Source organism: Neoarius graeffei, chromosome 7, assembly GCF_027579695.1.
Source record: "Neoarius graeffei isolate fNeoGra1 chromosome 7, fNeoGra1.pri, whole genome shotgun sequence".
Classification (NCBI taxonomy): Eukaryota; Metazoa; Chordata; class Actinopteri; order Siluriformes; family Ariidae; genus Neoarius; species Neoarius graeffei.
The window spans coordinates 71,106,788-71,132,295 of record NC_083575.1 but is presented as its reverse complement, the minus strand read 5'-3'; the positions used below and the strand labels follow the sequence as shown (position 1 = coordinate 71,132,295).

The following is a 25,508-nucleotide window of genomic DNA, read 5'->3' as shown; positions in this document are numbered from 1 at the left end:
AATTACATTTTTTTTTTACAGATCTGAGGGAAGCAGGAAACCACAGGGTGTCAATGTGGAAAGTCCAGAAGTGAGCATTATCCCTAATGCTGTTAGAGAGACAGCAGCTAGTGACTCAGACTCGGACGGGCCCATACTCTATAAAGATGAAGAAGAGGAGGATGAAGACGATGAGTACACCTCCAGTATGTGTTTTCACTTGTGGTGTAGTAGTACAGAATTTATTTTCTGAATGTGGTGATCACAATAAAATCTGATTAGCATAATCTTTGTATAGATTAAATAAAAACAGAAGTCTTTGTGTAAAAAAATATATATATCTTTCAACATGCCAAAATTATTCCAAAAATGGATCCCATGTGACGAGTATCGACAAGGGCACACAATGAAACCGCACTCCTATAGGGCTCCCTGAGTTGTCGTCCCCCCAATTGTTTTATTTGGCTATTTTCCTATGGATATTTTCTGTCTTTAATCAGAGCATAATCAAAAATGTGACCCTGACATCTTGAATGTTTCTGATATCAATAAAGAATCAGTGGAATTGAGTACAGCTTTTATTTGCATGAGAAATGTCTGGCCTTTTCCCTCATACTCATGCAATTGTTCTTCCATAAAGAATACAAAGAATGTTCTTTATTCACAAACATGAGTGAGGTACAAGGCATGAGGTGATCATCTTAAATAGGAAACCCTCCCTGGGACGTCCTTTCAAATTTAATTAATTTAGTTTCTCTCAGTTCTGCTTGCCTGCATCTTAACTTACGGGAGGGTTCTATTAATGATGAATAATTTTTTTTTAATCATAAGTCAAACTGCTGGCAAAATAGTACTGCCATGTTCAAAGATCTGAGGTGGGTTTTTTTTTTTTTTTTAAATCCTATAAAAAATAAACAATTGAACATAGAATATAAAGTGAAATTAAATATCCATCCTTTATCAGTAACTGCTTATCCTGTGCAAGGTCGTGGGCAAGCTGGAGCCTATCCCAGTTGACTAATGGGTGAGAGGCGGGGTACACCCTGGACAAGTTGCCAGGTCCTTGCAGGGCTGACACATAGACACAGACAACCATTCACACTCACATTCACACCTACGGTCAATTTAGAGTCACCAGTTAACCTAACCTGCATGTCTTTGGACTGTGGGGGAAACCGGAGCACCCGGAGGAAACCCACGGAGACACAGGGAGAACATGCAAACTCCACACAGAAAGGTCCCCGTTGGTCTCTGGGCTCGAACCCAGAACCTTCTTGATGTGAGGCGACAGTGCTAACCGTTACACCACTGTGCCGGCCTGGAAATGAAATATGACAATGTTATATAGCACTGTTCTATTCACCATATGCAGAAAAGTGCATTGTAATTTGTCACAGTATCAATATTATATGGTCATGACGTTTTCTTGCCGATTTTATAAATCAATTATCTGCTTGTATAACCTAAATGTTCATGTAGTCTGACGGAGAAGCTCAGCAAAATGCAATTTCTTTTGTATTATTAGCCCTCTTCTATACCAAAATGTTTGCTTACTAACAATATACTCAGAAAATGTTACTGTCAGACCCTGGGAGCATGTTCAGAAGATTTATTTTGTTGGCTTAAGCCCTTTGGCATGCCCTGTTACTTATTCAAACAAAGAATTACATTCAGTTACATTGCCAAGACCTGAGTTTTACACCTTAATCCACCAGGCCTTTGTCAGGCAGGGAAATAATGTACAGTGTGTCTTTACTGCTATTGTTTTTGCTGTGTATTACTGTATAACCCAACTTGAGCAACCTAACTTTTACGAGTCACCCCTGTCTTCCTACTTCTTTCTCTCTCTCCCTTCCTCATTCTCTTTTTTTTTTTTTGTCTTTCTAATTTTACCTCCACCCTCATTTTGTGGCATTTTAATGGTGGCAGGACCCAAGTGCCTGAGAGAGATTAGAGTGAATATTTGTTTCCGTAGGCTCCCTTGCCAGTAAAATCCGCCGCAGAGACACGCTTGCCGTCAAACTCGGCAACAGGCCCAGCAAGAAAGAGCTGGAAGAGAAGAATATCCTTCCGAGGACGTCAGAGATGGAGAGACAGGAACTGCGGCAGCAGATAGGCTGTAAACTAGTGAGGTAATGCTCTCAAAGCACCTGCAGAGCACTCTGTTTTTAGTGTAACTGAGTACCAAACTGTCAAACATCTGCACCCTCCAGCTAAAGATGGAAAGCAAGATGTGTTTTGAAAGCCACTATCAGCAATTGATGACTTACCTGAGACAGCAGGTTGTTACACTTACTCAGTTTGGTTAGTCTTGATTAGGACTTGCTGTCTCTCTCAGATTAAATTGAGTAGCAGAACAATTTTTTTTTATCTCTCCATATTTAATCTACATATTTGTCATTAGCATAGTGATGAACGTGTGGTTTTCTCCCACTGCAGGCGACTCAGCCAGAGGCCCACCACTGAAGAGCTGGAGCAGAGGAACATCCTGAAACGTGAGTAAACCCTTGTTTTCCAGGGCATGTCCATGAGAACATGATCATAATGACATGAGTCTCTGTTTTCAGTAGAAGAGTTTTAACAGGTGTTTAACAATCGATTTTATACCGTACTGGGTTAAAGAAAGAGTTTTAAATCTTAGGCTAGTTGCTGTTTTTGTAAGATTATTGATTTAGTGTGATGTAGGGCTTTTGAGTTAGTATTAATCATTGTTAGCCAGGGAAACATGGACAACAGTGCCAGACTGTGCTATTTTGTTCATTTTGAGTTGCATAGGTCTGGAAAGTCTAGAAATCTGAAATTTAAAGACGCTTATTTGCAGACCCTTTTGGCTGAGATGGTAAAAGGTAATCGGTGTACTTTGACAGCAGGACGCCGACCAATTTGAAGGCTAACGTATATAAGACTGTGGTATGCCCAGTAGCACTATATGGCTGCGAATGTTGGCCAGTCACTGTAAAACATGAGCAAAGTCTATATGCCATGGAGATGAAAATGCCACGCTGGTCTCAAGGACTCTCTCTATTAGACCATGTGGAAAATACGGAAGTCCATAGGAAAATGCAGGTGGTTCCAATCACTGCAAAGATGAGAGAGTGGTGCCTCCGATAGCATGGCCATATCATGCGAAGCTCAGCTGGAGCAGTGGCTAAATCTGCAACAGCACTGGACATTCCAGGCAAGCGGCCATGTGGAAGACCCAAAAAGAGAGATGGGCTGACTCAATAAAGGAGGACCTAAAGTCCACAAAAGCAAAACCAGAGGATGTCTTTGATAAGAGTAAGTGGAGACAGCTGAGCCAAGCTGCAGACCCTGCACCCATGCAGGACTAATGCAAGGAAGAGGATTTGCAGACCTAGAAAAGTAGGGAAGTTCAGGAAAATGTTTTGAAAGAAAGAACACGTGCTTAGTGAGGGGTTTCAAAATACAGTGGGGCAAAAAAGTATTTAGTCAGTCACCAATTGTGCAAGTTCTCCCACTTAAAAAGATGAGAGAGGCCTGTAATTTTCATCAGAGGTACACTTCAACTATGAGAGACAAAATGAGAAAAAAAAATCCAGAAAATCACATTGTCTGATTTTTAAAGAATTTATTTGCAAATTATGGTGGAAAATAAGTATTTGGTCAATAGCAAAAGTTCATCTCAATACTTTGTCATATACCCTTTGTTGGCAATGACAGAGGTCAAACGTTTTCTGTAAGCCTTCACAAGGTTTTCACACACTGTTGCTGGTATTTTGGCCCATTCCTCCATGCAGATCTCCTCTAGAGCAGTGATGTTTTGGGGCTGTCGCTGGGCAACACGGACTTTCAACTCCCTCCAAAGATTTTCTATGGGGTTGAGATCTGGAGACTGGCTAGGCCACTCCAGGACCTTGAAATGCTTCTTACAAAGCCGCTTCTTACGAAGCCACTCCTTCGTTGCCCGGGCGGTGTGTTTGGGATCATTGTCATGCTGAAAGACCCAGCCACGTTTCATCTTCAATGCCCTTGCTGATGGAAGGAGGTTTTCACTCAAAATCTCACGATGCATGGCCCCATTCATTCTTTCCTTTACACGGATCAGTCGTCCTGGTCCCTTTGCAGAAAAACAGCCCCAAAGCATGATGTTTCCACCCCCATGCTTCACAGTAGGTATGGTGTTCTTTGGATGCAACTCAGCATTCTTTCTCCTCCAAACATGACAAGTTGAGTTTTTACCAAAAAGTTCTATTTTGGTTTCATCTGACCATATGACATTCTCCCAATCCTCTTCTGGATCATCCAAATGCTCTCTAGCAAACTTCAGACGGGCCTGGACATGTACTGGCTTAAGTAGGGGGACACGTCTGGCACTGCAGGATTTGAGTCCCTGGTGGCGTAGTGCGTTACTGATGGTAGCCTTTGTTACTTTGGTCCCAGCTCTCTGCAGGTCATTCACTAGGTCCCACTGTGTGGTTCTGGGATTTTTGCTCACTGTTCTTGTGATCATTTTGACCCCACGGGGTGAGATCTTGCGTGGAGCCCCAGATCGAGGGAGATCATCAGTGGTCTTGTATGTCTTCCATTTTCTAATAACTGCTCCCACAGTTGATTTCTTCACACCAAGCTGCTTACCTATTGCAGATTCAGTCTTCCCAGCCTGGTGCAGGTCTACAATTTTGTTTCTGGTGTCCTTTGACAGCTCTTTGGTCTTGGCCATAGTGGAGTTTGGAGTGTGACTGTTTGAGGTTGTGGACAGGTGTCTTTTATACTGATAACGAGTTCAAACAGGTGCCATTAATACAGGTAACGAGTGGAGGACAGAGGAGCCTCTTAAAGAAGTTGTTACAGGTCTGTGAGAGCCAGAATTCTTGCTTATTTGTAGGTGACCAAATACTTATTTTACCGAGGAATTTACCAATTAATTCATTAAAAATCCTACAATGTGATTTCCTGGATTCTTTCCTCCCATTCTGTCTCTCATAGTTGAAGTGTACCTATGATGGAAATTACAGACCTCTCTCGTCTTTTTAAGTGGGAGAACTTGCACAATTGGTGGCTGACTAAATACTTTTTTGCCCCACTGTATAATGGCAATAATTTTAATTTATAATGCCTTTCACCAGTCCAATGATGCTTATATAGCCGCATTAAGCTCCTTTCTAGCCTTTATTTCCCCCAAATGATGTTATATAGCATGCAAGTAAATAGAAACTACAAATTATTTCATCTTGGCAGGCAAGCCTTTCACTAACTGTGGGGGGGGGGGAAGAAAAAACAAAACCCAAAAAAACAAACCACCCAACATGAAAAAACCTACGAAAGTAACAGCCTAAGGAGAGTCAACAGATTATAGTGGTCAGTTAACTTTTCCTTAACGTTAACAATAGACATGTCAGAATGTTACATCACATAACAGCATGAATTTAAGATAAGGGATTGATTGATTGTTTGAACTGAGAGGGCATCTTCTAATAGGACATACATATATGGCTTCAGACATCGACTTAAGTCCTAGACATGCATTTATTCCTTCATTCATCTTCAGTAAGTGGTTTATCCTGATCAGTGTCATGGTGGATTTGGAGTCTATCCCAGGAGCACTGAACATAAGATGGGAATATCTGAGTCACTGGCAGTATTAAAGCAAAAACTAATGACCTACCTCTTCACCAAGCATTTTAAATTAGCACTTTTTCATACTCTGTTAACCTCCCTAACAGGGTTTTTGGGCTGATGGTACTCCCTGACCTAGCAAACTCACATGAGGATGCGTTTTGATTAGAAAATATAAAGCATGGCTCTAGGTCTCTCTGTATGAGCGGATCTGTTAGGTGCCAGAAATGTAAATGGACACCAGTCCATTGCAGGCAGGCTTGTAGTACTCAAGTCCAGGACTTGGACTCGAGTCCAACTCGTGCCCTAATTTTAAGGACTTGTGACTTGACTTGGACTTGAGCACTGATGACTTAGCCCATGTTTACATTAGACCGTATCAGCAGATCATCAGATTAACATTTTTAAAACGATTAGTGTGCACACAGCAACACCAATACACGATTCGCGTCACACAGCAACACCAATACACGGATACGCTCGGCTCCGCAGGCATCCTGCGCTCCAAATCACTCCGCCCTGAACAACGAGTGCCCTCTGGAGGGTGCGCACTCCGGCCCTGCGCAGCTCACAGAGCACGCGAGTGAAGTGCACAAGCTGTGATTCGGGACTGAGCCGCTGTGTGTGTGATCCCAGCGCATATCACATACCACTTGCAAGTGGAAGGATGGCAAGCCTAAAGACAATCATAACTACACAATGGGCAGTATTTGCATCAGTATTTTCATACTTTTATACTCTTTAATGAAAGGTGATACAAGGCGGAAGTCCGCGCCGTTTTTCAGCAGTCGCGTCACATGACCAACGCCAGCGAATCAGGAAGGTGGATGTCACAGTGACGTTGTCCAATGACGACGCCAGCTAGAGCTCAGCACAGCGTATCCGCGTATCTCAATGTTTACACAGCACCAGAGCTGACACGATCTGGATTGAATATGTGGACCCTGGCGGATTCCCGTTTCCCGGCGTTTCCAGGCGGTTTAATGTAAACGGACAGTGCATCCGCGAAGAAAATGAGACAGATACGGTCTAATGTAAACTTGGCCTTAGACTCATAATCATGCATTAACTGCATTCGGACTCGTAAATTGGAGATGAGGACTCTGCTTTTTTCTTTATTTTTTTGTAACATGCCATAATTTGGCATAAGATACCTGCATTAATTTCATGTAAGAGTGTCACACCTGCGTGCCTTGGCGCATGCATCAGATCAACTCTCGGGCGTGCTCCGGACAGCGCATGCCAAGAGGACTCTCGCTCGCTTGCGCGCGCGCACACAGTAAATGACTTGCACCTGCACAGGATTAAGGCGCAATCAGTGCATCTGTATAAAAACTGTGAAAACACACTTTGCAAAGTATTGAGTTGCATTACTGACATGTTACTGAGCCTTATTTCCTTGTTTGGTTTCCTGATCCCTGATTTCCTGTTTCTCGTCTTTGATTCTGCCGAGTCTATGATAGCCTGTTTGTGCCTCACTCGACCTATTGCCTGTTTCACTGTTTTACGATTTTGCCTGCCGTTCTGGGTTGTTTACCTGTCTTCACTCGTATTAATAAACACACCTTCTGCACTACACATCCCAACCATCTCTGACAGAATACTTCACACTCCCTGACAAAGAGAAGCGCATTCACCTGTTCATACGCCATGTTCAGGAACAAACTAATGTTGATGGCGCTAAAACAGCCACCGTCAAACGGTGCGGTTGGAGTGTTGGACTCGATTCGGATCAATAGTGGACTTAACTAGGACTTGAAATTTTTTTTTTAATGACTTGGACTTGAACACTGGGGACTTGAGACTGGACTCAGACTCGAGGTTTGTGACTCGACTACAACACTGATTGCAGGACACCATTCGCACACTCATTCACACCTTGGGGTAATGTAAAGTTGCCAGTCTGTCAGCCAGCCTGTTTCTGGGAGGTCTGAGGAAACCAACAGACATACCGGTAATATGTGAATCTCCACACAGACAGTAACCCAAGCTCAGGATCAAGTGAGAACTGTGAGATGTTAATGTTACACAATGTTCTGCCTTGTTGTGTTTTCTGTTGTCAAAATAATACAGACTTAAAATGCTGAGATTCGTCCATTATTCTTTGGATTAAAACCGTGACAATTGTTATATGATCCAGTTCATGACTTTTTAAAGGAACAGTCCACCGTACTTCCATAATGAAATATATGCTCTTATCTGAATTGAGACGAGCTGCTCCGTACCTCTCCGAGCTTTGCGCGACCTCCCAGTCAGTCAGACGCAGTCAGACGCGCTGTCACTCCTGTTAGCAATGTAGCTAGGCTCAGCATGGCTAATGGTATTTTTTGGGGCTGTAGTTAGATGCGACCAAACTCTTCCGCGTTTTTCCTGTTTACATAGGTTTATATGACCAGTGACATAAAACAAGTTCAGTTACACAAATTGAAACATAGCGATTTTCTATGCTATGGAAAGTCCGCACTATAATGACAGGCGTACTAACACCTTCTGCGCGCTTCGGCAGCGCATTGATATCTGAGCTCCGTATCAATGCGCTGCCGAAGCGCGCAGAAGGTGTTAGTACGCCTGTCATTATAGTGCGGACTTTCCATAGCATAGAAAATCGCTACGTTTCAATTTGTGTAACTGAACTTGTTTTATGTCACTGGTCATATAAACCTATGTAAACAGGAAAAACATGGAAGAGTTTGGTCGCATCTAACTACAGCCCCAAAAAATACCATTAGCCATGCTGAGCCTAGCTACATTTGCTAACAGGAGTGACAGCGCGTCTGACTGACTGGGAGGTCGCGCAAAGCTCGGAGAGGTACGGAGCAGCTCGTCTCAATTCAGATAAGAGCATATTTCATTATGGAAGTACGGTGGACTGTTCCTTTAAAAAAGTACCAAAAAACCTAAAATGAGCAAAGTCTTAAAACTGTATAGAAAGAGAAGAGTAAGAACCCTCTTCCTCCTAGATGGTTTCAGCTCTGTTGTAGAGTTCTTTTCATCAAGGGCCCTCAAAACTACATATGAAACCTGTAAATTACCTTGGTAGGACTGAATAATCCACGATCAGGTGCTTATTTTTCTTGGAGAAGAAAAGTAATTACTAGCCTGTGTTACACAAAACCCAAGCATCGACAGTTCTACACTAACCAGGATAAAAGAGCATCCAAGGTGGTCTGAATCACCCCAATTTCACACATTTTATACTGGGAGAAGCAAGAATAATAAAACCCAGAATGAACTACAAGCATTGTCAAAATGTCATTTTGTTCTAAGCGCTGGTGTTAAGATGGAAAAGAATTGAAAGCTAGTGGACGGTTAATGCAGTGTGACTGATGGGGAAAGAAGCAGCGTGTCCGTTTGCTCTCAACCACTGAAGTGCACTCAGGCTGGATGTTCAGGCCGGAGGCTGAGACTAAGACTCACATTTACCATGGAAATATACCATCAAGTCTGTCTCAGGCACTCACATTTTCATTTGCCATTATCAACAGTTCTGTTCTCTCAAACTTGTTGGCTTTTAAACAGGAATCAGGGTTTAAAATGTTACAAACTGCCAATTTATTAAAATGATCCACTATGAAGCTCTCAGATTTGTGCTCATCTTCGTCAGTTTGTAGCAGTATATTGTAGGCATGTCACAGTGACGGTATAATCGCAATATACTCTTTATATCCGTGTCACACCTTTACAAATATCAGCTATTTGACTTCTTGAATTTGAATTTTGCTGGTTAATGCTATAAGTCTGCATTATCATAGATAGCATTAATGAGTGTAATATAAGAGTGACACTTTTTAAATGCACATATTGTTTTTTTGTTCCATCACTGTAGAGAAGAATGAGGAAGAGGAGCACGAAGCCAAGCAAGAAATTAAAAGACGGCTTTCTCGGAAGGTATCCTACATTTCAACGTTTTCTCTCTTTATCAAACACAACTTGCATTTAAAAGCTCATAATCCTTTAGGAGTCCTTAATCCTTTGCTGTGTAAGTTCAGTAGTTAAATGTTTGTATTAGCCTTTTTATGAATTCTGAATTTACTGGGGCGGCACGGTGGTGTAGTGGTTAGCGCTGTCGCCTCACAGCAAGAAGGTCCTGGGTTCGAGCCCCGTGGCCGGCGAGGGCCTTTCTGTGTGGAGTTTGCATGTTCTCCCCGTGTCCGTGTGGGTTTCCTCCGGGTGCTCCGGTTTCCCCCACAGTCCAAAGACATGCAGGTTAGGTTAACTGGTGACTCTAAATTGACCGTAGGTGTGAATGTGAGTGTGAATGGTTGTCTGTGTCTATGTGTCAGCCCTGTGATGACCTGGCGACTTGTCCAGGGTGTACCCCGCCTTTCGCCCGTAGTCAGCTGGGATAGGCTCCAGCTTGCCTGCGACCCTGTAGAAGGATAAAGCGGCTAGAGATAATGAGATGAAATGAGATGAATTTACTGGCAAAGCATGCACACTGTCCTCAGTTTAGAGCAGTGTATTTGTAGCTCACTGCGCCATCTGGTGGATGTGAAGTGTACAACCTGTAAAGTGTAAGGTTTAATTCCCATGGGGGGAATCAGTATTGAATCACATGTACGTTTTGAGTGTAGCTGCCTGACTGAATGATGTGTGTGTATGGAGCTGAAGTTGTGAGTTTGTATGCTGTCTGAGTAATAGAACAATGATTTGTTGATGAACTGGAGCAAAAAGGTTCCTTTTCATCTCTGAAGTAATGAAGCTTTATCATTTTGTCTACCCTGATGCTGTACGTTTTAAAAGTGAACCTAAAGAAGTTTGTTGTGTACAGGATTCAGGTTTTAGGTTAACTACATTTTCATCGATACACTAGTTACTGTTCACTGCAGAACATTTCAGTTTGTTGGTTTTTTTTTTTTTGGTTTGTCTGTAGCTGAGTGTCCGGCCCACAGTTGCGGAGTTAGTAGCACGGAGGATCTTGCGGTTTAATGAGTATGTAGAGGTGACCGAGGCAAAAGACTATGATCGGCGTGCTGACAAGCCCTGGACCCGGCTGACACCTGCGGACAAAGTGAGACTTTCACCAGTTCCTCTTATTATACATATCTGGTTGTTTACAATGTAACCATCAAGTCAATGGTATAAATGGATGGCAGAGAATCTGGCATTAAACTCAAAGGATCCAAATGAAGGAGAAGAAAACTCAAACACAGGCAGCTCCCCCATAAACATAACCAAATTTTATTTAGGGGTGACTCCTCAAAGTTAATTTGTTCTTCCACGAGTTGTTTTACTGCGTTTTAGAGAAACATGTACAGTATCTTATGCTTGTACTGCCACCTACTGGCCATTGCACTTAAGTGTTGAGGTAAAATGTTTTGGATAAAAATAAAGGAACTTTGACGTTGCTACTCAAAATGGATTGTATAAATTGTTAAAGTTATAACTTGCATACAGAAATTTTACACCAGATATTATACTGGATAAGGATGTGTGCCTTTTAGTAAATTTAGAGGGGGGGAAACCCCTGCAGGTTATGACCTTGTGATATTGATATTTAGCAAAAGTAGAAAGCTCAAATTGTTAAGGATGTTAAGTTTTGCGATGGGAGTGACAAGGTTGGACAGGATAAGGAACGAGCACATCAGAGGGACAGCACATGTGGAGAGCTTGGGAATGAAGCTAAGAGAGATGAGACTGAGATGGTATAGAGATCTTGCAGTCACGTGACCGGAAAGTACACAACCGCCATCTTGTCGGTAAAAAACACAGCTGAATACTGCTGCACTCGTGTACAGAATGGATCAATTTCAACCGACGGACTACACGGCTCATTTTTCTAATGAACAGATAACTAGATATATGTCTAAAATAAACGAGCTACAGATTTGTGACCCTTATGGCTTACCGGACGGAGTTTTCATGACCGGATTTTGAACTGCCAGCGGAATACCCGGACGTGTATGATTACCTCATCAACTTTCCCTCGCTGTTCAGTGGTGAAGCACTGCATGTTTATAAATCTCTGGACAGTTATCTCTACAGAAATTCAGGATTTGTCAGCGACTCAGATGTGGCATCTTGTAAACAAGAATCCTCATTGGATGGGTAAGTCACTTAAGTATTGAGTATAGCACTGACCAGCCGATTATAGAATAGAATAAGGTAATTCCAAATCGTCCGTCTTGTTTACATGGATCTGGCGTTGGAGAGGTAGAGGCTTGGCAGTGGAGATTTGAGTGGCTGTTTTCTGAGCTTAGTCAACAGGCCGGCTCTGCAGCCTCGCTTTTGCTTCCGCTCCCGGCGCCGCCTCCTTCGCTTTGCTTCCGATAACAATCCACGGAGACCCCACTGGTCTCGCTATCTCGTCCGGAATGTGTTTTTTTTTTTTTTTTTTTTTCTCGTCCGGAATGTTGTGCATGCGATGGAAATCGCTACAAACTGTCATTTTCTGCTGGAAACCAATGTCCAGTAAGTCCATACGGTTGTAGTGGATATTGAAGTCCGGTACAGACGAACAACACGCAAAAATACACACAAAAAACATAAACGTGCACAGGTAGGGAGAGCTTGTAGCCGCAGCCGTTGTAGTAGAATTGTATATAGTAGGGTTTTCCAGAAGAAAAGGTAGAAGTAAAAGCAGAAGTAGAACCAGAAGTAGAAGGCGGAATATGGCGTTTGACCGACAAGATGGCGTCTGTCACAATCTGGATCGGCTGTGACGTCACATGCAAGTGCTCCATGGGCACATCCTGAGAAGAGATGCAGAGCATGTTGGAAGGAGAATGTTGAGGATGGAGCTGCCAGGCACACGAAAACGAGGAAGGCCAAAGAGGAGATACATGGATGTGGTGAGAGAGGACATGAAAGTGGCAGGTGTGGTAGAGAAGGATGCAGAAGACAGGGAGCAATAGAGATGAAAGATCCGCTGTGGTGACCCCTAATCGGGAGCAGCCAAAAGAAGAAGGCTCAAATTGTCATTCCTCAACATGCAATTATTAACTAATTTTTAATTTTGGTTACATGCTGCTTCTGGATGAATTGTGTGTTTTGCTTTTTATTTTATTTATTTATTTATTTTTGGCAGGCTGCTATACGCAAGGAACTTAACGAGTTTAAAAGCAAAGAAATGGAGGTTCATGAAGAGAGTAAACAATTTACCAGGTGAGTTAGTGTACTGTGTGTGTGTGTGTGTGTGTGTGTGTGTGTGTGTGTAATATAAAAAAACTCAAAATGAGTTATTTTTCATTTTGTGAGTATGATGTAGCCAGAACCTAAATGCATTTAAATAATTTATATTGTTTGCACCCAACTTTTATTTAATTTTCCTTTTTTTTTTTTTTTGGGAGATCTTAATTTGCTGCCTTCGGTTGTATTAAATAATGCACATGCTTTGCAGAATATCTGTGTATCCTTTCAAGAAAATCTGCAAACATTTTAACAAATAATCTGACTATGCGAATTATAGCTCAGTTCAAGCAGGTGCAGTATATACATGAATATTTGGAATTATTTATTTATTTTTGCCAAATGTGTTATTTTAGCTGTCCCAGTGTATTGGGGTTGAAATTAAAGAATAAATATGAAAACTGAAGGCAGAATGCTCCAAGAATAAGCAGGACGTGGAGACCGCTGCAGTAAAGGCCTGCCAGAGCATCACCAAGGAAGAAACCCAGAATTTGGTGATCTTTGTGGGCTCGCTGAGAACATTTTCATTTAATTTTAACTCGAGTACACTGGGATAGACAGTGGAAATAGCAGTAACTTTGTCCAGATATTTATGGACCTGACTTTATATTTTCTTGTATGCTAAATATGTCATGTCTAGACTAGGCACTGTAATTCCAAATAGTTATTGTATGTTAAAATTCATAAATGTGCCCTTACCAGCCAGTTTAATAGGAACAACTGTGCACATGTTCATTCTGGCAATTACTCAATGAACCAGTTTTGTGACAGTGGTGCAGTGCACTGTAACTGGGAAGCTGATTTTTGAAAACATACCAGTTGACACCCCCCCCCCCCCCCCCCCCCCCCCCCATCTTCAATTGTTCGGTTTAGTTGAGTTTGTGTCCATTGTAACCTCAGAATCCTGTCTGGCTGACAGAAGTGGAACCTGATGTGGTCTTATGTAGGGCTGAACTGTCAATTGACTTTTTTTCTTTTTTCAATTATTAATTTGGCTTCCAGCAATTGTGAGAGTGAGAGAATTGAGAAAATTAATATTATGTTCTTGTTTTGGCTTTGTCATAAATCCAGCGCACCCCTTTTCTTTACAGCCATGCGCTTTCACTCCCCCATAAAAACCCAAATTTGCATATTTTGGTTCAGCTCAAGTCAGGTGCAGGACGATTAGTGGTACTTCAGTTTAGCTCCAAACCAATCAATAATAAGCCTCATACGTGGTCACTGCTGATTTTTACTCTGCACAGGACAGAGCAGTAAATCCTCAGGCGTCATTTACCTGCATGCGGTATTAAAATGATGCTAAGCTGTGCTACACTGAGCTAGTATGCTGAACTAGCAAGTCATTGATTTTTAATTCAGTTTTAGAAATTTCACATCCTTTTTTTTTCTATTAAACACCATTATATTTAACTACATTATTGTTAAAATAATTGTCTTTAAAATGTCAGACATGAATATTAAGTGAATAATCATGTTACTTCATTGTATAATCTCAGTATTCACCAAAATAATCATGATTATGATTTTTGCTATAATTGAGCAGCCCTAGTCTTCTGCTATTGTAGCCAGCCACCTCAACATTTGGCTTGTTGTTCATTTTTGAGATGCTGTTCTCCTCAGCACAGTTTGTTAAAGCGTGGTTATTTGAGTTACTATAACCTTCCAGTTAGCTTGAACCAGTCTTCCCATTCTTCTGATCTCTGTCATCAACAAGTCGCTTCTGCTCGCTGGCTGTTTTCTGTTTTTCATACCATTTTGTATAAACTGGAGACATGACAATCCCAGGATATCAACGGTTTCTGAAATATTCAAACCAGCCTGTCAAGCACAAACGCAGTGAGAGAGATGATTTTGACATTTTTCCCTGTTCTGATGTTTGAAAATTAGCTGAAGCTCTTGACCTGTACCAGCATGATTTTATAATTGGCTGATTGGAAAACTTCATAGATGAGCAGACGTGTAGGTGTTCCTATTAAAGTGGTTGAATAGTGTTAAGCTCTAATGTTGCGAAATGTCACATGTGTTGTGTATATAAAACATTTCTGAATATACAGTATCGTCAATTTCAGTATGGGGAAGTATTATGGAAGCATTTTGAGAACCTTTAAGCCTTTTCATGATATTTTGAGTAAGAGGATATTCCCTCATTATTACAGCCACATTCACTGGATATGAGCAATCGCGTGCTCTGATTTGGCTACTCTACTACTAGGATATCAGCTCGTATACCATGAGTAGAGGAAAACGAAATGGCAAAGCGTGTTGCTGAACCAATTGAGGACAAAATAAAAACTCTACTCGAAAACAAATCCCCCAAAAATACAAAAAAGCAACAAAATATGGAATAAAAGTATTTCATGGTAAGAATGTTCCCCCCCCCCCCCCAAAAAAAAAAAGTATTACTGCATCTTTCACAAGTTGCTACCATCATTTTGCTACCTCATCGGCTATCAGCTCATGTACGACTCGATTTCATGGAATAACTGTTAATTATGAACTCTTAACAAGTCTGTTAAAAGGTGACAGGCTTTACCATCATAAATACGTTTTTTTTTTTTTAAATTGCTTTTAAATCAGTTCCAAGGCAACAGGGAATTGTATAGATTCAGATGTATAGACTACAGAATATTTAAAGAAGGGCTTTTGTGTTGTCTGAACTGTTGTTGCTGAGCTTAATACAGTTCTTAATATTAAAATAAGTGAAACTTTTGAATCTTTAAAGTATCTGATTTAGTAATTTAAAGAACTATACTAAATACAGGCAGCAAGTTTTCACTAGGGCGGCACGGTGGTGTAGTGGTTAGCGCTGTCACCTCACAGCAAGAAGGTCCTGGGTTCGAGCCCCGTGGCCGGCGAGGGCCTTTCTGTGTGGAGTTTGCATGTTCTCCCCGTGTCCGCGTGGGTTTCCTCCGGGTGCTCCGGTTTCCCCCACAGTCCAAAGACATGCAGGTTAGGTTAACTGGTGACTCTAAATTGACCGTAGGTGTGAATGGTTGTCTGTGTCTATGTGTCAGCCCTGTGATGACCTGGCGACTTGTCCAGGGTGTACCCCGCCTTTCGCCCGTAGTCAGCTGGGATAGGCTTCAGCTTGCCTGCGACCCTGTAGAACAGGATAAAGCGGCTAGAGATAATGAGATGAGATGAGAAGTTTTCACTATTCATTGTTTGTCAATTTTGGCATCCAGATTAAAAAAATACTAGCTTCTATTTTTTTTTCTGGCAGAAATATACAATCAAGTAAAACACTTGCTGTATAATGTTGTGACTGAGTGAACACATTTTCCAATTTCTCTGTAAAGAAGTGGGGTATTAAATCATCACTATTTATTTCCATTTCACTGTTTCCATTATGTCCTACTCTGATTTATATTTGAATCAAATTATCTTACTTCCTAGTCATATAAACCCCAATTTGCTTGGACAGATTTTCCATCAAACCATTGTGACCTCAATGTAGAAGTATCTCATGATCACATTTAAACAAAATTTTTATATATTGGATGGATGGATATTATTTGAGCTGATTTTTTTTTTTTTCTTTCATAAAATATATTTCCTCACTAAATCTAATTAAGTGGAGCTTATTGGCTTCCTTCTCGGAAAGCTGCCTTGTTTTCCAATAAATTTTGGCTTGATCTTTTTTCCTCAGTCTCCCCACTGTGATTTGTGTTTAAAATAGCATCCGCTCCCTCTGTGCCTTGGCAGGTTCCATCGTCCCTGAGAGGCTGGAATGGCGCCCGCACCTCCACCTCACCCTTCCACCCCCTCTCTTCCGGTTCCTTCACTTCATTTTCCACTGTGGGGCCAAAAGACAAGCTCCATGTCACACATTGAGACATTCTGCTCATTGTGTTTCTAATCATCATCTAATACTTGGTTGAAATACAGGACAGCTGAAATGCCAGTGAGAGAGACGTCTGTGCAAGAACAAACATGAACAGGTGCCTTGCTGTCTCCCTGGCTTTGTTTGCACACACTAAGGACAAGAAGGGTTATTTTTTTTTGGAATATGAAGGATTCCCAGTATGCCTCAGGACATACGTACAGTGACACATGCAGTAATTTATCAACACATCATTCTGTAAGTCTTTGTGCTGAGGACATGGCTTTTTTTTTTTTAAACATATGACTGATTTTATAACAGTGTTACACCATGAACTCCAATATTACTTGTGAATATTCATGCATGTGAAAAAAGCATTTTAAGAATTATAGTCACCCATTGAACTTGTTGAATTCCAAATGTTAATTCATGTTGTTATGATGATGGTGATTAGCAGCTGGAAAGGAAATTAGATTTGCTTTGTGCCTTTATCAGTTCCATCCAATAAGCTGTTTCGAGTATTGGCTCCATTCGAGCATACGTGGTGCAGACGGTCTTTTAGTTTTCATAGCTTTACGGTCTTGTAGTTGTTATCTGCATTGATTTGGCCTTTGGGAAAAATGACGTTATAAATGCTGTATTGCCTAGAACAAGGGCTGCATCATCACACCATTATACCATTTTGGATTATGGGTAATCCTTAACCATTCAAGATGCTGGTTTTACACAGATGATCACGTTTTTGCATATGTATTTGATTTTTAGTGTTCTATTTGGGTTTTCTCCACAAATGCAGCCTCATCTCATTTCACTTCTGCACCATTGCATCCAAATGGGTGAAAAACTCCAGATCTGTTTTGCTGCTGCAAGTGGAGCCATACTGCATTACAGTCTGATATGCTGTGGGATCAAACTTTTTACGTTACTTTTACAGGGTGATATTACCACAAATGTACATCTGTGAGAGGCTGGGAGTATTATTTTGTCATTGGAAACAGATATCATGGAGAAATTATTTAAATTATTTTTAATCAGTCGTTGTACAGAATGTGCATATAATACATATGAATACATCCAATATGCTGTAAAGTGCACTGATTGTTGGGGTTACTAGTACACTGCATTTATTTTTTATTTATTTTTCTTAAGAAAACAAAGCACTCATCTTTTTCAACATAAGTGGCTTTGGGTTTAGATCCTGACCTTCCTCAACTCCTCACTCAATGCAGAGCCTTTGTTGATGAATCTTTAGATATAATGTATATAATTTTGTGGCTACAAAAAGGTCATTTTTAGAACTGCAGGAATTCTGCTGACCTTTTATAAGTTGTACTTCATTGTATCTTCAGTCACATATTCTCCTTGTGCATGTTTGGGTTCACTCTGGGTTCTCCGGTTTCCTCCCGCCTCACAGAAACGTGATGGTGGGTGCACTGGCTATACTAAATGGCCCCTAGGTGTGTGTGCGCGCACTACAATAGTGGCATCCCATTATTAGTGTATTTCCATCTCTTGCTCAGTGTTCCAGGGATAGACACTGCGACTCTGACCACTCCACTCGGGTACACACAGTCTGACTGCGCTGTATAGCTTGATTTTAGAGCTGATTTGGGTTTGTGAAGCTCGAACTAAACCAGACCAGAAGGCCTTACTAATTTACACCATTGACACTGAGGGCTAATTTTTTTTCAGTGGTACTGAGCAAAAATCAGTTGTATTAATTTCACATTAAGTCTTGCTAATGTTCCACAAATCATTTTAGTGGTTAATACAGCAGCTCAGAGCCGGATACACCGAGCAGATGGTAAGACAAATGGTAAAAAATGTGATGCAAGTTGCTTCCATGGAACAGGGATGAAACTGCAAATGCAGTAAAATGGTATTGTAAACTCTCAGCAGGTCCTTTTTTTAAAAAATATAAATAGTACAGTTTATAGGAGACCCATGCATCCTTCTGGGGGGTGGAAATATCTTTTGTTTTTATTAAGTTCTCAGTCCTGTTCCTGGACTATCCTGTCCTGCACATTTTAGTGCTTTCCTTGCTTCCAACAGACCAGATTGACGAATTAACAACCTTCCCCATATAATGCCAAGATCAGACTACACAAATTCAGCCTGATTTTTGTCATGGCCAACAAATTTCCATTGTCCAGCACGGTGGTGTAGTGGTTAGCACTGTCGCCTCATGGCAAGAAGGTTCTGGGTTTGAGCCCAGTGGCTGACTGGGGCCTTTCTGTGTCTGCGTGGGTTTCCTGTGGGTGCTCTGGTTCTCCCCACAGTCCAAAGACATGCAGGTTAGGTGAACATGCTGCTGCTACTTCCTCCTCCTAAATATGAACATTGGTAATGACGAAAGGGTCTTGTAGTGTGACAATTAAAGAACAGCAATGTAGTGTCTGGGCCATCCCACAATGCCCTGATGAAATGTCAAGCATGTCAGAAAACCTAGTTTGACAATTCCAATGATGTTTTCCTTGATATTCCTTCTGTAGCCATGATTTGACAATTTCTTGACCCTCCTCCCCGATGATATGCAAGGATGTGAATGATGATTGGTTGGGCTCAAACTTTTAGTGTTGCCAGTCTCCTAGCCAAGACTCAGCAAGAATATATGGCCCTAATCTTGCATGGAGAACATCATAAACGACAAGTACCATGTAGCCTGATCTTAGGATAACAGTAGGGAAAATATGAAAGTGTGCAGGACAGGGGTATTCCAGGACCAGGTTTGGAAATGTGTGTGTGAGGGGGAATCATTCATTAATGTGAATTTTTGTACATGGTTGTATCTGAGAATATCATCCATTTTTGCACTTCTGAAGGAATCAAAGTAATACAAGAAACATGAAAGCTCCCTCAGTGAACATGTAACGTGAACAATCTATCGAGAATAAGCAGCCCATCTCTCAGATTTTGTGGATGTGTTTGCCACTGTCATCCTCTAGTAATGTACCTAATAAGCAGAGCAGTTTGTCACTACAGATTTTAATGGGACAGGAGGACATTAATAATGACGGTCTCAAATAAATTTAAGACGAGAGGCTATCACACTTGACAGGCTACTATCTATTAGAGTAATTCTATAATTATGAGCATCAACAACGTACACTCATCCATTTTGTACATATCTTTGTTCAACTGTGTTTGGCACAGCAGGCATGTTTCCTGTGTCTGACATACAGTAGAGCTAATATCATTCACCAGCTTTCAACTGTTATCTAAAAATCCATACAATAGATTTGAAACTAACCTAAAAGATTCAGCAATGGAAAAGGGAGAGCTATTGTTTGCATGGGAAACAAGGTCACCATGGTGCATGTGCATTTCTGATCCTGACATCATCCAGCCCATAAACCCTCTTTCCCTTTCCCAATCTTTGCAAAATATCTTACAGTAGAAATGGTTCTGTACATCACGGACAAATCAGCTGCATTTTATTAGATTTAATTCTAATTTAATTCTTGGCAGCTGTGGAGTATTTTTAAACTAGTCTGATCTGCTAACTCCATTAACTGTTCTGTCCTCTGCTCCTCCCCCAAGTATGGTGAGGTGACATGATTCCAGCCCCAGTGGACCTCCATTAGTGCTTGTTGCAGTTACCATTTTTGACCACAATATGCAAAAATGACTATAAGGAAGCATGATCTTGAAAGGCAGTGGAACACTAGCTTATATCTCTAAAATAACATCATTATTTATCACTGGTTCCTCCTAGAGGTCATTAGTATCTGGGGACAACTGTACAAAGTAATGGTGAGTGCGGAAGAGAAGTGAAGAAGAGAGTGTGAGCAGGTTGGAATGGATGGAGGAGAGTGTCAGGAGTGATTTATGATAGAAGATTGCCAGCAAGAGTAAAAGGGACCGTGGACAAGACAGTAGAAAGAGCAGCGATGTTGTATGGTTTGGAGACAGTCAAGTCAAAGTCCCTCTCACGCCAGAAGCTGGTCTTCCCAGGCAGTCTCCTGTCCCAGTACTAACCTACTCTTTAAGGCGTATGGGTGCGGCACTGATCTCCTTTTCGATAGCCCTCGGCCTCTTGCCTATACAGCTAGGGTTACAGTGGGGGGCTAGTCCTCTGGTAACTTTGAGAGTTTGACTTCTCCACTCGCATCTGTATTGCAGTGTGCCTTGCCAGATGGTAGTAGGTACCATTTTTATGATGGTCTTTGGTATGACCCGACTGCAAGTAGAACTTATGATCTCCCGGTTGAGAAGCAGACACGCTAACTGCTAGGCCAACTCGCGGTTTTGGAGACACTGGCACTGATGACAAGGAGGCTGAGCTGGAGGTAGAGGCATTGAAGATGCTGAGATTTTCATTAGGAGAAACAAAATTGGACAGGATTAGAAATGTGTATAAGAGGGACAGCACATGTAGGTCAGCTTGGAGACAAGGTGAGAGAGGTGAGATCGAGATGGTTTGGACACATACAAAGGAGAGATCCATTATGTTTACATTACATTACTGACATTTAGCAGATGCTCTTAGCCAGAGCAACATACAACATTCCCAGAGCAGCCTGGGGTGAGGTACCTTGCTCAAGGGCACTTCAGCCATTCCTGCTGGTCCAAGGAATCAAACCAGTGACCTTTTGGCCTCAAGGCTGGTTCTCTAACCATTAGGCCATGAGATCCAGGGTATATTGGGAAACTAATGCTGGAGATGGAGTTGCCAGGTAGAAGGAAAAGAGAAAGACCAAAGATGAGATTTATGGATGTGGTGAAGGAGGACATGAGGATGGTTGGTGCTACAGAAAAAGATACGGTGGACAGGAAGAGTTGGCGCGACATTATCTGCTGCGGCGACCCCTAACAAGAACAGCCGAAAGAAGAAGAAAGAGGTCATTAGTATGTTAATGGAATTTAAAATGTATAGTTGTAAAAGAGTTTATGAAGATTAATATTTGTTGAACAGCTGATGTAAATAGAAAATATTAAAAATCAACCATTACATTGCTGATATTTTACATTTCTTATCTTATTTATTCTTTGTATGTTTGATATCTTAAATACAAATGCGCCATTTGAGTGATGCAACTGTAATTATGTTATACTTGCACAATGACAGTAAAGTTCTTGAATGAATGGTGGGGCTCGACTTCACCTTCCCCTACTGAAGAGCTGCCACTGTTAATTACAAAGTGATCAGATGAAGCTAATTTAATTCGTAAACTGAGCATACTGTATATGCAGTGTTTCCTAGCACATTTTTTTATGTGGAAGTACAGAAAAAAAGTATCTCTCTTCAATGAATTTTTTTTTTTCACGGTCTTGGCAAATTTGAAACAAATGTAATTGGAGTCATCTACAGAGAGTATTTGATGAATCATAGTCATATATTTGTAAATCATATATTAAGCTACAAAAAATTTCCTATACCCTTTGTGGAAAGCACCCCAGGACATCTAAGCCTCACTCATCATTTTTAAAGTTCAGCTATTTATAGCTTAATGAACACTGAGCTGTTTGGAACTGGCAGATGGCCGACTCTATGAGCCCATCATTACTCTCACCACCTCCTTCTCCTCCAGTTCTTGGAAGTTTACTGGTGATAAAGTGCGGGCAATCCAAACACTGGACTGTGTTTGTGAAAGCTGCTTGGGCGCTGGAGAGGAAAGCGATGTATCAGGATGTCCGGCTGGCTGCCCTCCAATGAGAAGTCTACCATAAAGCCATGAAGGAGACCAACAAAGACACAAGTGCTCAGCCTTAATTGTGCTCTCTGCTTTACAGATGGTGTGTGTCGGGCTCTTTGTTTGTTTTTGAAAGGCAGGTTTCAGGTCAACTTTCGCTGTGCTCAAGTACTGTTTACACACACATACCATCTGAAATAATTACTGTAGGACCTCGGTGTCCTTGAATGCCTGCTGAAACGACTCTGTCTGTGGCTCAGACATGATATTTCATATGATGTTTCATATCCAGCAAATGATTTATGAGTATGACAGGCTGGGTAGTGCTGAGGAAAATGTACTACTATCACCATCAAGAAAAAAAAAAAGTTCAAGTAGCACAGGAATAGATATTCATTTTTAATATAGATTTTAGCCGTTGTGTTTTATTTGCACACACTCAGCAACTGTAGGGGAGCCCAGGAGCAGAAAATACTAATTCTCATGTAATGGGGCATTACACGCATTACCTTCAGTTAATAGTCACTTTGGATAAAAGCATCTACCAAATAAATCATAAAACAATATAGGTGTTACATTTTAACTGAAATGTATAATTACTCTATTACTGTATATACATTATGTATGCACTGTACATATGAGTGACAAAGGAAAAACTGTGGCTCTGTAATGTTGTTGGAGTTTTATTTTGTTGTCATGGTTTGTGTTTACCAGTCTCCATACAGAGCACTCTAAGTCAACCACCACCATCAAAACACCAACTGAGTGAATATCTTTTAGAAGACTACCCTTATGCCATGCACATGTAGAAAATAAGGTTCACCGTAAGAGCTTGGGATAGTTTTAGGGTTCTTAGCTTTCTAAAAGGAACCATCTCTGAAAGAAGAACTCTCTGTTGTAGGGTATTCAATAGCTCCTTTAAGTGATTCCCATGTGGGACAAATGGAAGGATTCCTGCAGGTGGTAAATGGGAGCCCTTTTGACTTAAAGCTCTAAAATATCCTGATTAAGCCAACATGGTTGTGCAGCAGGTAGTGCTACTGCTTTACTTCTTGCCACTAGGGTCCATGTTTCAATCCTGAGCTTGGGTTACTATCGGTGTGGTGTGAAACCAGTGGCGGCTGGTAGTCTTTCAAACAGGGGAGGCTGGTCGGTTACGATATTTCCAGATTTTAAAAGAAAAAACATCAATTTTACCCATACTCTTGCCTCTGATCTGGCTGATTGTTGGCAGCGTCACAAACTGTGAAATAACAGGTTCTTTTGGCCCATTAGCCTACTGTCCAATATACATGATGGTGGTGTTGGGGGGGTATATTTTAACATTTTATATTTTAAAATTGTGGCATGTTGTTTAAAAATTGATCATTATTGAAAGCAGCTCTTTGTCAGGAACCTCAGCAGTAGAGCTGGGTGCCACACATTTCATTCAATGACACTTTCCCTATATTTTACTTATTTTGACTGAGAAATGTTTTATTGACAATTTTGATAACCCTTCACTTTTAATCCAGGTCTGTAGTGTGAAATGTTCTCGGCTGTGTTTTTGTTTAAAAATGTTTTCCAAATTGTAGCTGTGTTTAATTTATATCCAGAAAAATATATATTCCAATATAATATACTCAGCATAAACATTTTAAATAGATTCTATATTTTTGGTCCATCCATGACATATTACTAAAGTAGCCTATTTACTGTTGTTGATGTGGGTCACTTGCTGTTAGCCAATTCACTTTCTCGTACCAGGAGAGCTGAAAGGAACGAGTATTATTCCCTACCTTTTTCACCAAGTCAATTTGAGGCATTGGTCTACCCTGCTCTTTAATTTTAATTTTTTCCTCGAAAGGAAGACTGGCAAATGGCTTCGCCAAAATTAAATCAGCAATGCTTGGCATCCGTGCGCAGCTTTCTTGCTAACTGACTAGCCCCCTCAAGTTCAAGTTCAGTCACTCAAATAAACGAAATTTCTGGAACTAAGATAGCAAACTTGACAACACTATATTTACACTTTATTTACAATGAAAATATATACAAACTAAAAAAGCTGGTAGAAACCGTATGTAATGAATGAAATCGAAACGTAAGCTGATCTCTTACAATACACCACAGCACTAGCGAATCCGCATGGGACTGAACTGAAATTCACCGCTGCCTGTCTATAGTTGAAACGAGCTGTCAATCAAAGAAAATATCCGGCCGCTTTCACCAATCACCAGTCTCCTCGCGGAAACTGCCATGTCCCTCCCATGTGAGGCTCGGAGTCCGTGGGCGGGCGTTTTCACAGTATTTGTCCAATAACCGTCTTGCATTTTGAGATTGAAAAGCGCATCGCTCCCAAATGCCGTTGAAGTCCACTGAGGCTGGGAGTCCGTAGGCGGGCATTTTCGCAGTATTTGTCCAATAATCGTCTTGCATTTTGAGATTGAAAAGCGCAGAGCCCCCAAATGCCATTGAAGTCCACTGAGGCTGCGCTGCATCGCGCTGTCACGAGGGGGAGAAACTCATGCGCACATTAAAGCTATAAGGGCATTTTTAGAGGAGGCTGAGCCTCCCTCGTTGTCTTAGAGCAATCGCCCGTGTGTGAAACATATTCTTCTTGTGTCTGCATAAGTTTCCTCTACGGTAGGTTCTCTGGTTTCTTCCTGACTACCAAAAACATGTGGTTTGGCAAGATGAAATTTATTCCAGGTGTGAATGTGTGTTCATGGAGCCCTGAGATGGACTGGCGTCCCATCCAGGGTGTATCCCGCCTCAAGTCTGTCCGTCCATCCTTACATCCATCCATCCTAGGTCCAAAGTTCCTGGGGTTGTCTGGCTCCACTGAGATCCTGACCAGGACAAAATGATTGATTGTTAAAAATGAATGAAAGAATAAATGAATATCCAGAGTACGTGACATTTTCCTGCTTACAAAAAAAAAAATCTTCTAGGGAATTGGGATTATGGTTCCTCGTTATGAATCAGAATTCACTTCATTGGCCTAGTACACATACAGTACATGTAATTTGTCTTAGTAGCAGAATGGTGTGAAAAACAAAAAACAAACTTTGAGCGACAGTTTTGCGGATGGAATCACCTTGTTGATGATAGAGGTCAGAGGAAAATGGCCAGATTGAGTCGAGCTGCCAGGAAGGATATAGCAACTCTTTACATCCGTGGTGAGCAGAAAGGCATCTCGGCATGCAACAGCAGAAGCACATTAGGTTCCACTCCTGCCAGCCAAGAACAGGGATCTTAGAATCAAGAACAAGTTCTTAATAAAGTGGCCAGTGAATGTGGACATTTTCACACTCCGATTTAACCTGCTCTTTTACAGGTTTGCTCTTCGCAGGCCAATGTTGCATGAGGACAAGCAAAATGACATTGCT

At 41.3% G+C, this 25,508-nt stretch overlaps 1 protein-coding gene across 4 annotated transcripts in view; it reads left to right on the top strand.

The window, feature by feature from the left end:
* phactr2 (phosphatase and actin regulator 2) overlaps nt 1–17,599 on the top strand; it is a 120,033-nt gene extending 102,434 nt beyond the window's left edge. For all 4 annotated transcript variants that reach the window (XM_060926342.1, XM_060926339.1, XM_060926341.1 and 1 more), the window contains 7 exons: nt 22–185; nt 1,955–2,111; nt 2,419–2,474; nt 9,383–9,444; nt 10,430–10,567; nt 12,584–12,660; nt 16,390–17,599. In XM_060926342.1, coding sequence (XP_060782325.1) covers nt 22–185; nt 1,955–2,111; nt 2,419–2,474; nt 9,383–9,444; nt 10,430–10,567; nt 12,584–12,660; nt 16,390–16,405 — 670 coding nt within the window. In that variant the 3' untranslated portion in view covers nt 16,406–17,599. The remainder of the gene's footprint in view (nt 1–21; nt 186–1,954; nt 2,112–2,418; nt 2,475–9,382; nt 9,445–10,429; nt 10,568–12,583; nt 12,661–16,389) is intronic.
* The last annotated feature ends 7,909 nt before the right edge of the window (nt 17,600–25,508 follow it).